The sequence below is a fragment of the Martes martes genome (assembly GCF_963455335.1).
Source record: "Martes martes genome assembly, chromosome: 16".
NCBI lineage: Eukaryota > Metazoa > Chordata > Mammalia > Carnivora > Mustelidae > Martes > Martes martes.
In genome coordinates, this window is record NC_137904.1 from 22,753,209 (window position 1) to 22,769,463 (window position 16,255).

Genomic DNA, 16,255 nt, shown 5'->3' on the forward strand with positions numbered 1-16,255 from the left:
TGTACCCCTGTGCTCCTCCCCAACACAACCCTTCTCTTCCTTCCTGAGTAATCACTCTCACTCACAATGTTCCTAACATTTGCTTTTAAAAAATCAAGCTGTGATGTGATAATGCAGGATAAATTAAACCAACATTACAAGAGCAAGAGTATTTAAATTCCATTATTTTCCATACACGCAAAAATATTTTTTTAACTTAGTAACTTTTTTTTTAAAATATTTTATTTATTTATTTGACAGAGAGAGAGATCACAAGTAGGCAGAGAGGCAGGCAGAAAGAGAGGGAAGCAGGCTCCCCACTGAACAGAGAGCCCCATGTGGAGCTCGATCCCAGGACCCTGAGATCATGACCCGAGCCGAAGGCAGAAGCTTAATGCACTGAGCCACCCAGGTGCCCCTTAACTTAGTAACTTTTAAAGTGCCCTTTCCCCCGTCGTTCGCTCTTGAAACTTCATATTCTACAATTTATCTTGGTTCTATAGTTGACCTCACCTGGGTTAACAACAACAACAACAACAACAACTCAACAACAACAAAACTACTTCACTGTAGATTGTAGATTTTCATTCCTCCCGCTCTCCCTTGCCTCCAACTACAAAGAAACAATGATTTAAACCCTTTGTGCCCTTTTAGAAAATTACACAGATACCCCATTGTGGAACCCTATAATCCCTTCGTGGAAAGGAAGAGATTAGCATATGAATACAAAGCAAAATGAATCCAGAATACAAAATGATCTACGGGATTGTGAAGCGCTTGTGTTCTTTAAAAAAATGTATTTATTTCCTCTTTTTGTATTGCCCCTTTAGTGGTCTCAGGGTTAAGGGAACTGAGCTTCTCCTCTGGTTACCCGGAAAAGGATTAAAAAAAAAAAAAAAAGCCAACAGATTCTAGGAGGTGCAAAACCCAACAGATGGCTCCCTGAGCCAGTGGAATTGCCAGTGGAATCGCCAGTGGAATCTGCTACACTCGTCGTGAGTTTGCTTGCGGGTAAGGAGTGTAGAAAGTGCCGTTCGCAGACTGCGCGGTGAAGGAGAGAAAGCGACAGAAGAGAGAGCCATAGTGCTGACGTTGAAGGCCCGGCCCTGTGAGGTTGCACAGGGTAAGTGGCGTTGGCCAGGAGGCAGTGGCGAAGGGGAAGGAAAGAGGATTTGGGCTAGGGGCGGGGCCTGTGGCCCAGCGTGGCTCCTGATTGCTGGAGCGTCGCTGCCAATCTCGCAGGATCGCTCGGTTAACCAGTGCGCTGGCTAGACGCGCTCAGATATACTGAGTGAGCCCTGAGAAGCAGTCTCAGATCCTGACGGTGCAGCAGCCCGCAGCCTCAGCCAGGGAGTCCCAGCCGCTTTCAATGGAGGAGAAGCCCGGCCAGCCACAGCCTCAGCACCATCACAGCCACCACCATCCGCACCATCACCCCCAGCAGCAGCAGCAGCAGCAGCCGCCGCACCACCACCACCATTATTATTTCTACAACCACAGCCACAACCACCATCACCACCACCATCACCAGCAGCCTCACCAATACCTGCAGCATGGAGCCGAGGGCAGCCCCAAGGCCCAGCCGAAGGCGCTGAAACATGAGCAGAAACACGCCCTCCAGCAGCACCAGGAAACGCCGAAGAAGAAAACAGGTCTGGGAGGGAGGACGAGTGGGGGAAGGGGAATGGGGGTGGGGGGTAGGGGAGATGGGGGTGGGGCTGGATATGGAAGGCGCGGACGCGGTCAGAGTGGTGTGTGTGCGTGCTTGTGTGTCTCTGTGACCTGCGGGTCTGGGGAAGCCCCCTTGCATTCTCCCAGAGCCCGGGCTGGGCCGCGGGGTTTGCAGCGCCCTCTCCTTCCCCTCACCACGGGAGAGGCCCAACCAGGCCAGTGTGACCTTCCCGGCCCCCGCCCGGGCTGGAGGGAGACCCGGAGGGTCGGCCTTAGAAGTCTAGCCTCATTATTCCTTTCCCGTTCACCTTCCTGAGGCCCCGGAGGAACCTTAATCTGGTGGCCCTGAGTTGGGGTGACCACAGCTCCCCCCCAGAAGCCTTCGGGGTGTAGCTCAAGAAGGCCTAGCGAATCCCGACTCGGGCGGTGTCGCGAGACCCTTTTGCAGGCGGCTAGGCGAGGGTAGGTGGGCAGAGTTGAGGAAGTGTCCTCCCTCACTCGCCACCCCAAGCCCACCTGTGGCCTTGGGGTTCCCCGTCTGGGGGGGGGGCGGCCGGGACCCCTGGTCTCTCGAGTCATTTGCACCTCTAGACGCCCCTCTTGGGCAGCGGACCCCGCAGTCTACCCTCAGGGCTCCTCGCGAGGCCGGCGCCCCGGGCCCGCTCCCCCCAGAGCCGGCGCGGCTGGAATGTTCTCTCCTCCTCGCGGGGCCGCTTCCTGTCCGCCATGTTGGAAGCCGATTCCTGTCACCGACTCCGGCCCACTGAGGAGCGGAGGGGGAAGGGTGTCGAGGGGGCTCTGCGCGGCGGAGCTGAGGGGCTCGGGATCCCCACCCGCGGCCGCCTTGCCCCCCGCACTGCGGGGGCGCCGTCGCCCCCGCCCGTGGCCGCCCCTCCCCCCGTCGCCGGCCGGGTTGTGTAACCCAGTGGCGGCCGCGCGGCCCCGGGCGGGTCCCTGGGGTGAGGGGCGGGGGCGGTTGGGGTGGGGGAGGGAAGCGGCCACGAGGGGAGCGGCCTGCACCGGGCCCCGCGCGCCGGCGGCCGCGTTTCCCGCTCCCGGGTGCGGCGCGAGGCGCGGGCGGTCCGGGAGAGGAGCCGGCCTCGAAGTGGAGCCCCGAGCAGGAGGCCGCGGGCGGCGGCCGCGGCGCTCCTTGGGGCAGGAGGGCTGGGGGGGGGGTACATTTTGGGTAAAGGCGGTGCCTGAAGGCCGGGTGGGGTACCCAGCGGGAACCAGGCTCCCCGGTCACGAGTTTCTCTGCCACAGGAACCTCGTCTCCTGCCAGGTTCGCTCACGACTCCGCCTCTCAGGCTTTCACTTGGGCCCTTTCCTCCTAGCAGCTCATTTTTTACAAAAAAAAAAAAAAAAAAAGCTTGTTTAGCTCTCTCAAGCACCCCAGCATTTACTTTCTGGGCTTGGGTAGTGATTTCGAGGAGCGAGATTAGAAAAATGACTGGATGGGGTAGCGGGCGAGGTTTTTTTGACCCCCGTTTCTTGTCCTTAAAGGAGAAACGAGGTGGTTCATCCATGCGGTTGGTTCACTACCATCTTGCCTTGGACGAGGCTTTTTTCCCTGTAAAAAAGGAAAGGTGTTTTCCTATTTTCAAATTGATGCCGAGCCCCAAACTCTTGATTAGAACAATGTTAAGTTGAGGGTAAAAGTCATTTTAGAAAACATTTGAGAAGAAATGAACTTTAAAAGTTTGTGACCAGGCAGATTTTTACAAATTAAAGGTTCTTTATAAATTGGAAGAGAAATGAAGGGAATGGTAAGAAAATGGATGTTAAACCCAGCATATCAGATGTGATACAAACAGTTACTGAGAGCTGGAGAAAGATTACTATTCTGTTGAAGATTTAATGTAATTTGAAGACTGAAATTGGAATGCCAGATTTTCCACTTTTCCGGGTAGGGACATCAGGTGTGCAGTAGAAATGAACATATTACGTGTACTGGGAATTAATCTTAACGGATTTGGAACAGTTTGAAAACTATCAGAAGGTATACATCACTAAATGTTTTAACTTTAGGTCTTTTTCAATTTAGAGGAAAGAAAATCTTACTTTATTGTGGTTGCTTGGAATATAAAGCAGTATTACTGTTCAGATTGGAAAATTTTATTTCGTTGGTCAGGTATTAATATACCCCACCCCTGCAGGAATCATCTCTACGTACAGAAGAGCCCCTGAATCATTCAGCCCCCGCCATTCTTCAAAGTAGTATGTCTAATCCAGGAAGAGGATAAAGAGGGGAAACTGGGCTTAGCGATTTTGAGAGAATGTAAACAATTTGGGATGAATAGTTTTCCATGTGTGGCCTGGTCACGGTACTGTGGCGTCAACATGTATCATGCTAATTTACTAAGAAAACCGAGCATTTTTGAAATGTGTCTGTAATATGTTGAAGTGGGCTTTTATGACCCATTACCCACAAACCTATAAAGAGGAACCCGTTTTCTTTTTCCAGAAGAGGGCGCAAGAGAGGGCCAAATGTGTTCAGTAATTTGGGTTTCTAATCCAAAAGCTAGGTTTATTAGGACTGAAGTTTTGCAGAGTCCATTTGAAATAGGGTTAGATGCTTTAGCATGGCAAACCTGAGTAGTGAAAGTGCAAAGAGCCCTTTGATTTCTCTCAGTGATTCTGTGGTATTTGCATTTTTTCTTAAATACCTAAGTTTTTAAAAGAAAATGTCTCTTATACACTTTGTGTAAGTTTCTATAGAAAAATTTTTTAAAAACTTTATTTGAGAGAGAAAGAGAGCATGATGGGGTTGGGGGCGGGTGCTGAGGGAGAAGGAGAAGCAGTCTCCCCACTAGACCAGGGCCCTGAGATCATGACCGGAGCATAAGGCAGATGCTTAACTTACTGAGCCACCCAGGTGCCCCTGGAAAAAAAAAACTTCAGTTAAATGAGACATGTTTTTTGTTACTAAAACTTGGGAGTGGAAGTATAGTGGTTTTTGAGCTGTTATTAAATTGTTAGGTGATTCCTGATACTGGAACCACTAAATACTAGTAATTTCAGGAAAAACTATTCTGGTTCACTTAAAAGTCTTGGCTTTGGTCCAGGTTAGTTTGGACATTGGATTTTTTTTTTTTTTCCTTAAGACTGCTTACCTTTGAGAAAGTTATGACTATAAGAGGCCCAAGAGTACAAAACCTTTGTTTAGCATGTTAAATGGTGTATGTAGTGTTTTTGGTTGTGTTTTTTTGTTTTGTTTTGTTTTAGTCTAGGGGTACACAGGTAAACTTGGATCTGTTAAAAACGTTGAGAGCCTCTATTTAGGAACTTGCTGCTTTTCTAAAGAAAAAAAAAGAACCTTTCAGAAAACATACTAAGGAATGGTCTCTTCTTTACTAGTAGTTTCATAGTTAGAAGTTTTCCACCAAAAGTTTGATTTGATTGGCTATCCAAAAAACACTTTCAGCAGTTAAAAAATTTTAAATACAACCCTGCAAAAGAGCTTTAACAAAATAAATTTTTTGTGGTACAAGTTTTGTGCCACTGCATCTTAGGAACGATTATAGTCTTGAGTTATTTTCTGAAAGTTAATACAGTAGGAGAAAATGCCTTTGTTTGTTCATTCGTAGCATCCTTATCTTTTTCTCTGATACACAATGAGTGCCTTAAAATTATAGTAAATCCTGTTGTGCATCTTCCCAGACTGTTCTATTCCACATCAAATTATTTTAAAACAATGGTTCTCACACTTGTTAAAAAAACAAAAACCTTAGATCCCTTATGTTTTTAAAATTCACAAAGAGCTTTTACTGTGTGTTATGTATCTATTGAAGTGACAAAGGCAAATTACTTGGTATTCTGATTGGATGCCCCTCCCCCAGTGCCCTGAAAAACTCTCTTAAATGAATTTGTGTGTATCCTTCTATTATGTATCTGTTTCTGATTACTTGACCTCAAAATGCTTTTGGGAACATTTCATAGAAAGGTGAATAACTAATATCACTGTTTTACTGGTAAGGAAATGGGAAAAAACTGTTGTTAGCCTAGTTGAATAACGTATAGTAATAAACCGTTTATGACAGTTGAAAGTCTGAAACTTGAACACCATAACACGTTTTAAAATTAAATACCTTTCAAGGTGCCTGGGTGGCTCTTTCATTAGATGTCTGTCTTTGGCTCAGGTCATGATCAGGGTTCTGGGAATAAGCCCCACATTAGGCTCCCTGCTCAGCAGGAAGCCTTCTTCCTCGCCCCCTTCCTGCTTGTGTTCCCTCTAGCTGTATCTCTCTGTCAAATTAATAAATAAAATTTTTAAAAATAAATAAATTAAATAACTTTCATTATACTTTAGTTAGTAAATAATATTGCATCACTTGTAGGCAGTATTACATAGTAATAGGAAACTATGTTATAGGCAGACTGTAGTTCACATTTCCAGTTCTTTACTTTGTGACTTGGGCAGGTTAATTTCTCTGAGAGTCTTCTTACCCAGATGTAAAATGAAGAAAATGTATCTTAAAAGAGTTAGAAACATTGGTACATAGGTATTTTGGTTTCATACATAAATAGTATGACCTAATGTCTGGGAAATGTTAAATTCAAGACTACTGTAGAAAAAGTTCACAAGTATTAGGTTTTTCTTCAACAGAATGCAGTAGAAACTGCTTATGGTGACTAGCAGCCATTTATGGGTTCATAGAAGGGGATTTTTTTTTTTTTTAAAGATTTTATTTATTTGAGAGAGCAAGAGAGCATGAGCAGCGGGGAGGGGTAGACAGTTGTGAGGGGAGAAACAGACTCCATGCTGAACAAGGACCCCGATGATGTGGGGCTCAGTCTCAGGGCCTGAGTTAAAGCAGATGTTTAACTGACTGAGCCACCCAGGCGGCCCTAGAAAGATTTTTTAATTTTACTGTAACACATACAATTAATGTATCAACATAACTTGATTTTTGCCCAGAGGGTAGCTCTGCTCTTAATTGTAAAGGAAATTTTACAACAGCCTGTGAGAACAATGGGAAAGTTGATTCTGTTAGATGAGAGAGTATGGCATACAGCTTAAGAGGTCTTGTTCTTCCTGACCTCAGACTTTGGTTTGAATTCCACCTTGCTTCAGTCTCTTGCTTGGTAGACTTCACGGGGCTCGCAAGTGTTTTCTCGTAGTTGTGAAATAGTAACAGATAGTCAAGCTAATGCTCATAGCATAGTGTCTTTAAATGTTAGGTGCTATTGGGGTGCCTGGGTGGCTCAGTGGGTTAAAGCCTCTGCCTTCAGCTCAGGTCATGATCCCAGGGTCCTGGGATCAAGCCCCTCATTGGGCTCTCTGTTCAGCAGGAAGCCTGCTTCTCTTTCTCTCTCTTTCCCTGCCTGCCTCTCTGCCTACTTATGATCTCTGTCAAATAAATAAATAAAATCTTTAAAAAAAAAAAAGTTAGGTACTACTGTAATCTGTGTATTGTAATTGTTTAAAAAAAAAACCTTTTTTTCCCCCTCTCTAGGCTATGGTGAACTAAACGGTAATGCTGGAGAAAGAGAAATATCTTTAAAGAGCCTGGGTTCTGATGAAGCTACCAGCCCTATTTCCAGGGTCCTCAATGGCAACCAACAAATTGTAGACACTAATCTGAAGCAGACTGTAAAGGCCAGCACCTTTGGGAAAGCAGGAATTAAAACCAGGAATTTCATGCAGAAAAACAGTATGGACAAAAAGAATGGGAAATCTTATGAAAATAAATCTGGAGAGAACCAGTCTGTAGACAAGACTGATACAGTAGCAATTCCAAATGGTGTTGTAACAAATAATTCTGGCTATATTACTAATGGTTATATGGGCAAAGGAGCAGATAACGATGGTAGTGGATCTGAGAGCGGATATACCACTCCTAAAAAAAGGAAAGCTAGGCGCAATAGTGCCAAGGGTTGTGAAAACCTTAATTTAGTTCAGGACAAAATAATGCAACAAGAGACCAGTGTCCCAACCTTAAAACAGGGACTTGAAACTTTCAAGCCTGACTACAGTGAACAAAAGGGAAATCGAGTAGATGGTTCGAAGCCCATTTGGAAGTATGAAACTGGGCCTGGAGGAACAAATCGAGGAAAACCTGCTGTAGGTGATACGCTGCGGAAAAGCTCTGATATTAAACCTGGTGTGAGCAGCAAAAAGTTTGATGATCGGCCCAAAGGAAAGCATGCTTCTGCTGTTACCTCCAAAGAGGACTCGTGGACCCTATTTAAACCACCCCCAGTTTTTCCAGTGGACAATAGCAGCGCTAAAATAGTTCCTAAAATAAGTTATGCAAGCAAAGTTAAGGAAAACCTCAACAAAACTGTACAGAATTCTTCTGTGTCGCCATCTTCGTCTTCATCCTCTTCGTCATCTACTGGGGAAACTCAGACCCAATCTTCAAGTCGGTTATCCCAGGTCCCTATGTCAGCGCTGAAATCTGTTACTTCGGCCAACTTTTCTAATGGGCCTGTTTTAGCAGGGACTGATGCAAGTGTGTATTCTCCAGGGGGTCAGCCACTGCTAACTACTGCTGCTAATACTCTAACACCCATCTCTTCTGGGACTGATTCAGTTCTCCAGGACATGAGTCTGACTTCAGCAGCTGTTGAACAAATTAAATCTAGCCTTTTTATCTATCCTTCAAATATGCAAACTGTGCTGTTGAGCACAGCACAAGTGGATCTGCCCTCTCAAACAGATCAGCAAAACCTGGGGGATATCTTCCAGAATCAGTGGGGTTTATCATTTATAAATGAGCCCAGTGCTGGCCCTGAGACTGTTACTGGGAAGTCATCAGATCATAAAGTGATGGAGGTGACATTTCAAGGGGAATATCCTGCCACTTTGGTTTCACAGGGTGCTGAAATAATCCCCTCAGGAACTGAGCATCCTGTGTTTCCCAAGGCTTATGAGCTGGAAAAACGGACTAGTCCTCAAGTTCTGGGTAGCGTTCTAAAATCTGGGACTACTAGTGAGAGTGGAGCCTTATCCTTGGAACCCAGTCATATAGGTGACCTGCAAAAAGCAGACACCAGTAGTCAAGGTGCTTTAGTGTTTCTCTCAAAGGACTATGAGATAGAAAATCAAAATCCTCTGGCGTCTCCTACGAACACTTTGTTAGGCTCCGCCAAAGAACAGAGATACCAGAGAGGCCTAGAAAGAAATGATAGCTGGGGTTCTTTTGACCTGAGGGCTGCTATTGTATATCACACTAAAGGTAACTCATTTTTTCTTATATAAAGATTCTTACTGGTCGATTTAACTTATATTTATTAGCTGGTGTATTAAGGGTGGATTTTGGAAATTCCTATGAGATTCTTTAAGAATTTGTGAACTAAGTTGACAATAACAGTGGATAAAGCTGCTGATAAACTAATTCAGGGTCTTTGGCAATAGTACTATTTTGAAGAAAAATTTTTTTCAACTTAAAAGCATTTAAAAATATATATATACACAAGTATATTTGACTTCCTACACTTAGTTCAAAGAGTAAAGAAGGGTGGGGTTGTGCCTAAAGGGATGACATATTTTCTCTTGGGTTGTTTTTAAAGTTTTTCTTTGAACAGATGTTCCCTCTCCTTTGCTTTTTATATCATACGCTTCTTTATTAGTGAGCTCACTTGATAGTTCTAATTTGTGTAAAATGAGTAGGAGCAGTGTTTTGAGGAGGAGTCCAAAAAGATGGAGTGTCAAACTATTTTTTCTCTTACACAAAGGAATAATGAGTGCTGAATGGTAACTGGAAAATAATTTTGATAACTGCAACAGCAAGCCCAGTTAGCACTGTAGAACCAGGCACTTGGAGTCTGTACTTTTCATAGCCCCGAAGCCTGTGTTTAAAAAAGGAGTCAGATATCTTTCAAGTTCCATGCCCATAACTTTTTTTAGAATATGGTTTCTTGGTGTCTTATTTTAAATTAAAATTAATTTCAGAGAGAGAGCAAGGGTGGGGAGGGGCAGAGGGAGATATACAGACTCCCTGCAGGGAGTCCACCTCTGGGCTTAGCAGGACCCTGAGATCATTATCTGAGCTGAAATCCGGAGTCGGATGCTTATCTGGCTCTGCTGCTATTTGTGTCTTAAAAATTTGCTGTATGGCATAACTTATTTAAATACCTACAGCAAATAACAAGGCTTAGTGAATGATGTTTACAACCTTGATACTTTTGAGAACAGTAGTTTTCAGTCTTCCATTTCCATATTCCCCTCCTCCCCTAACAAATCTATACCCCATGCGTGTATACACACACCTAAGATATGCTGCACATTCCCATTTTTAGTATTGGCTCATTTAGGCAGTGACCTGGAACTGCAGGGAAGGGGCAGCATATCATATAGTGGGGATGAGGTAATTCCCATATTCTCCCTGGAAGAATCACTGCCTCGGAGATGAATAACAAAGCTATTTATGTGACTTTTAAGCAAATTGCCGCCTCTGCATACCTTACCTTATCTGCAAACTGGAAGACATTAGTAAAATGAACAGATGTCCTTTTACTATTTTTCTTCCTTTAAAAAATGGGAGTAAGTAGTAGTATTGCCTTATGGGAGTTGAGGAGTAGAAATCCTGGCAGATAAAATTACCTGTCTTCACTTTTTTCTCCAGCACTGCTCTTTGGAAATAAATGAATTGACCAAGAAGTAGATGTTTTTAGGAAAGTTAAGACAAAAGAATTGCTTAGTTTCTTAAGACTTGTGGTTAATAAGTTAAATTCTGCTGGGGGAGTTGGCATTTCTGGTGATATCTTCTGTGCCATCGGCCCTCCAGAGACTTACTGGGAAAATCTTTACCCGAGTATTTTGTATTGGTGGTCATTGTGTGAACCTGAGAGGATATCTGGTGTTCTTCCACAGCCTGTGAAAAAGTCTGGGACAAGTTGTTCCATTAATTGGCTCCTAGTTTTATATAGATTTTTATTGTGGTGAATTGTAAGCCTTTTTAAATGGGAGTATTAACTCCTATTTATTTCTAGGTATTCTGTGTTCATTTTCCATATAGGTAGGCTAACTAGACATGAAATCAGTGGTATTTAGATGAGCTAAATGCCCCTACATGGATGCAGTTATATTTAATTTTGCTGATATTAACGAATGATTTGCTTTAGTGAAGTGCATCAGTTTGAGTTTTGTAGTTGAATATTATTGAGATTAAATTGGTATTGATTGTGTTGTTGCTGTATCCCCCCTCCCCCCAACAATGGATAACATTCAGTTCAGTTAGTTCCTAAAGTGGCAGGTTCTTTGAATTACTGCCAAATGTGGATTGGTTCATTAGGTCACTAATTTCTCTGTTCTTTGGATTTGTTTTGAATTACAACCTTTTGAAGATCTGAAGTTCTTATAAGTGAAAGCTGGCTTGGCTTTTTTTTTTTTTTTAGGTTAAACTCTAAAGAAGGTAATCAGTTGGGCTTACTGGACTATCCTTTAAAAGAACCCCTTTTTTTTTTTTTGGTCGTTTAGTGTAGTCTTCTCTTTAAATGTTCAAAGGCGATCACTGACAAAGTTAGGCTCAGGGATAGAAGTTCTTAGGCATACCTCCTAACTTCAAAAATAAGTTCTTCAACAACTTTATTTGGAAATAGTAGGTAAGAGGGTGCTTAGTAAGTTCAGTAGGAATGGTGCATCTTTTAGATTAAACATTAATTACTTGCAGCCTTGGAAGTATGTTCAGTTCATTTGAGGATATGAAATAAAGATAGATACATGAGGCATAAAAAAGGGATTGGTGGGAATTATAATTCTTGGGATTTTTCTTTTAGCTTATGATACATATTATGCTATTAACTTTCCTTAAGAAACAGGAGGGTTAATCTTTATATTATCTGGAGGAATATTGTACCATTACATAGTAGTATTAATATGTATGGTGAGACATAGGTCCCTTTTTCTATTTTTCTCAAGTGGCACTTAAGGGGTGAACTTTAAAGTGTTATCTTTTTAAATTGGCCATGAAAAAATTTATATTCAGAAGTGGAACCTATAATGAACCCCAAAGTACCCATTTTCCAGCCTGAACATTTAAAAAGCTTAGTCATTCTTGTTTAACCTGTCTACCTTCACAGTTCTTTGGTAGGAGTGTCAAGAGCAAATTCTAGGTACCTAACATTTTGCTCATTGGTACTTCCATTATGTTAGAGTGATAGCTTTTAATGCACGTACAGGACAGACAGCTGTTGCCTCCTTTAAAGCATTTACTAGACCCTAACTTTTTGAGGTGAATCTTTGATTTTGAAATGGTCATTTGAAGTCATTTGATTCAGAAAAGTCATTTGAAGCCAAAGCTGTTGAAATAAGGTAGGTTGGTGTGAGTTGTGTGTTTGGTCAGTGTTTAAACCAGGTTGATTTATCTTGCCTAATACTGTGCTGAAGATTATCAAGCATTCAGAATGCTGATATTTTTGTAATATTCATGAAAAAATAATTTGATATGGTAAATTTTATCCAGCATGTAGAGATGCAAGGGGAGATGAATAAAAAAAATAAGGTGTAATTCTTGATGGTTGAAGTGAGTCAGCATGGCAGTTATCTAGTATAAAATATCCTTGAGGGGACACCAGGCGCTACGGTATAAAACTTTAAAAATTTGTTTCTCTGTTACTTCTGTAGGTTATTGGCATAAATGATTTGATTCACTAGATCTGGCCTATACCCTGGAATAAAAATGTATTTTAACTCACTAGGTGGTTCTCATTGCCTGCTAGGATTGAGAACTCGTAAATCTAGAGAGCTTTCTTCAGCTTAATCCTTTTTTTCTTTTCTCTGACACAGTTGTGCAGTAATTGTGTGTGTGTGTGTGTGTGTGTATGTTTTCCTTTCACTTATTATGTACTTATGGGCAAAGTACTTCACTTAGTTTTGGAAGACTTTGAAAGATTGAGTCTTTTTCTTTGTAGAGCTTAAGTAGAGGCAAAAGTACACAAGTTTATCAGGCAAGATTTTAAGTGTATATAGATATAAATAGACTTCAGTGGAAGGAGAATTTTTAATGGAGTAAAGGTGGGAAGAGTAAATGCAGGGTATGTTTTCATGGAGGCAGCAGCATTTAATCTGAGTTTTGATGGCTGGGGGAAGAGTTTTTGATTTATGGAAATGCAGAGAAGAGGAAGATAAAGAATAGATAAGTTGGAGAATCCTGAGTAAATGTAAACAGTGAAAGGGTTCTGCTTTGGTTGTGGTGAGGGGGACATAAAAGAGTAAGAAGGTAAGTTGCTGCCAGATCATCAGGTTGTCTGGAGGCAGGTGGGAAGCCACTGAATATCAGGGAGAGGGGCTGGTGGAATGGAAGTGACTTAAACTGCACGGGAGACGGATGAATGCCGAAATACTCCTAATTTCTGTGTACCTGAAAAAAATAATTTGTGGGGTTTTTTTTCTTTTTTTTTTTCATTTGTTGTTCTTAAGTCTGGGCTTCTAAATTTATAAAATAGTACATCAGCCTTTGTTTTATTTTACTGAAGAGCTTAAAAAACTGCGTTGGTATTATTGACCTGCATTCAGGTAGATTAATGTGGCACCAATTTTTTAAGGTAGATTGGAAGGCATTTTTCTAATGAGCTCTTAGAATAGTCTAGGCAGAGGAGTAACAAGATTTTCCCATTTGTATTTATAGTCATATGAATGTATTACTTATCTGAAAATAAATATTTAGTTTAAAAAGGGGATTTTTGGTTTGGGAGTGAGGAAGTTGATCTACAGGGTAGGAGGAGGCAGGAGGCAAGTTATGGTTAATCCATCAAAGCGAAAGAGGACTTTTGTTTACAGAGCATCTGAATACTAAATTTTCTCCTTTAAACACAATGTTGAAGAAGTATTTTCACCTTTACTGCATTTTACTATTACTGCTCCGTGTTTGCTTATGGCATCACAGCTGTCTTTCTCATAATCTTAACTACAGGTGCCTAAAGATTTGAGTTTGGTTTCAGCTCTAGTTGAATTTCTTAGATTGGGGAAGGATCCTTTTGTCCCCCTCTATAATATAGGACATAAAGGAATGTTTGTAACAATTTAACGTGGTTGTGAGATCCTTTTTTTCCTAGTGACTTGCCATTTTAGCATCCGTATTAGGATGCTTGATTTTTCATTAAGTCTGCTTTTATGAGTGCAATAGTAATGAATTTACTTTGGTATTAGTCTGAAAGGTAACTTGTAAAGAATTTATAGAAGGTAAAATTTAACCCCCAGATTTTATTAGCTTACCTCCTGAAAGTGAGGGGAGAACCACCCATGCTATAAAAGCAGAAATTGTCTATTACTATCTTAGTAATAGCAGTTTTATTCCAAGCAACTTGAATTTGATATTTTACCTTCAGAGTAAACTGGATTAGAATAAGCATAGAATTAGAAATGAACCAGAACCCAAAAGCAAACCCTAAGCTCCAAGTTTCTAATGTATATATTTAGAGGTGGTCCGGACAGTTCTATTTAGTCTGGTTTGGTGTAACTCCAAATTGGGAATATGAGATTGAAATTGATCCAATGAAGAGTTTTAAGTATCTCCTGAAAAGGTGATGACTTCTAACTATTTCAGTCAAATTTACCTGAAAGTAAGCTGTTGCCAGGGTGCCTGGCTGGCTTAGTCGAGCACAACTTTCAGTCAGTCTAGGGCTTATGATTTTGAGCTGCACATAGGGTGTAGAGGTTACTTTAAAAAATTTTTCTAGGATTTTATTTTTAAGTAATCTTTACTCCCAGCATGGGGCTAGGACTCGCAACCCCAGACCAAGAGTCACACAATCCACCAACTGAGACAGGCAGATGCCCCTAAAATTTTTTGAACAAAGATAATAAGCTGTTAATTATCTGGTATAGTCAAAAATGGAAAAGGAAAGGGTGGGGAGAAGATTCGGACAGTCTTCTTTGCAAAAGAATAGGGAGGTACTATGGAGTGGTTGGGGAAGGAAATCAGAATAGCAAACCAGGGTGATGAGGTAGCCATCATTGATGAAGGATCGGAAGGCAAAATGATTGGTAAATTGACCTGGGGGGGGTTCTCAATTGTGGCAGTCCTCTTTTTTCGCCTCATATTTGACTGACTTCCTTTTTTGGTGGGGAGACATACTTTTTATTTTGGTTTTTAGACTTTTTAAAAACTTAATTTTTAGAGAGTGTGCTTGTGTAGGGGCAAAGGGAAAGGGAGACAGAATCTCAAGGAGATTGCCAGCACAGAGCTGGACACAGGGCTCAATCCCATGACCCTGAGATCATGACCTAAGCCAGAATCAAGAATTGGCCGCCCAACTGACTGGGCCATCCAGAGCCACCCAGCCACATGCCCTGAGACATGTGCTTTTTAAAATCTTTAAATATTTTTGGGGTGCATGGGTGGCTCAGTTGGTTAAGTGTCTGCCTTCAGCTCAGGTCATGATCCCAGGGTCCTGCGATCAAGCCCCACATCAGGCTCCCTGCTTGTTGGGGAGCCTGCTTGTCCCTCTCCAGCCCTCCTCCCCTGCTCATGCTCGCTCGCTCGCTCTCTCAAATAAATCTTTAAGAAGTCTAAATGTTTTCAGAAGATTTTTTAGGATTGATTTTTTTTTTTTTTTTTTTTTTAAAGAGAGGAAGTGTGTGAGGGCAGGGAAGATTGGGAGGGCCAGAGAGAGAAAGAATCTTAAGCAGGCTCTTGGCCCAGCACAGAGCTCAGTGTGGGACTTGATCTCACCACCCTGAGATCATGACCTGAGCGCAAACCAAAATTCAGATGCTTAACCAACAGCCACCCAGGTGCCCCTTAAATGTTAATATTAAACTGGGACAATAGTATCATTCAATTTTAAAAGTTAAAAAAAAAGGTCTCAAGTAACCTTTAACCTTAGCTTTAGTCTTTTTCTCTGAAGAATTAAGTGCTGAATTTTTGGCTGGACTGTATGTAGTTGCTGTTTTTGTAGGTCAAAAATGGTTGAATTTTGGTTTCAATGGACATAATACTACATTGTTATATTTTTACTTCCTGACTGATTTATGAGTAGTATTTTGTTCAAATATTTACATATAGCACCAAGCTCTGTGGGAAGCGATTGTGATAAGTAGATGAAAAGAGAGTATTCATGTCTTTAAGGAATTCAGTCTAATAGGGAAACATACATGGAAGGAAATACATGACTAGTGTGACTGCTCTGTAGAAAAATACATAAAATGTTTGTGGAACATAGAGAAACTCCTAAGGGGTGTGGGAGGGTCAGAGAAGGCTACTCAGGATTTAAAAAGAAGTAGAAATTGGTTTATTTATTGTACAAGGAAAGTCATAACTATTTTAGGTGGAGGAAATGAAATAGTATTTGAACATACTAGTCATTCAGAGTGATTCAAGGAAAGTGAGTGATACAAGTTAAAAAATCTTTAATTTAGTTGTCCAGTTTATTTATTGATGTACAGCTCTGTCAAATGCTGGAAATTTTATACAAGACGAACAGATCTAGTCTCTGTAGGCCGTGAGAATCCATTGAAATGTTTTGGTCCCTTTCAGATTGATATTTTTAGAGGGAGAGAATGATAGCCATGGTGTAGAAGATAGAAAGTGAGACCCGATTAAGGGTGAGAGAAGCCTCTCAAAAAAAGAGTACACGGCAGAAATGTTCGTAAGGTACCACTGCTTAACAAGGCAGTAACATCTAGCTAGGGTAAAAGAGAGTGGCTAGAAAGTAAACA

General features: G+C 41.8%; 1 protein-coding gene across 1 annotated transcript in view; it reads left to right on the plus strand.

Annotated features, from left to right (window-relative positions):
- Positions 1 to 1,259: 1,259 nt before the first annotated feature.
- The window catches only part of NUFIP2 (nuclear FMR1 interacting protein 2), a 31,841-nt gene continuing 16,845 nt past the window's right edge, over positions 1,260 to 16,255 (plus strand). The window contains exons 1-2 of the mRNA XM_080827024.1: positions 1,260 to 1,631; positions 7,107 to 8,831. Of these exons, the coding sequence (XP_080683150.1) occupies positions 1,349 to 1,631; positions 7,107 to 8,831 (2,008 nt within the window). The 5' untranslated portion in view covers positions 1,260 to 1,348. The remainder of the gene's footprint in view (positions 1,632 to 7,106; positions 8,832 to 16,255) is intronic.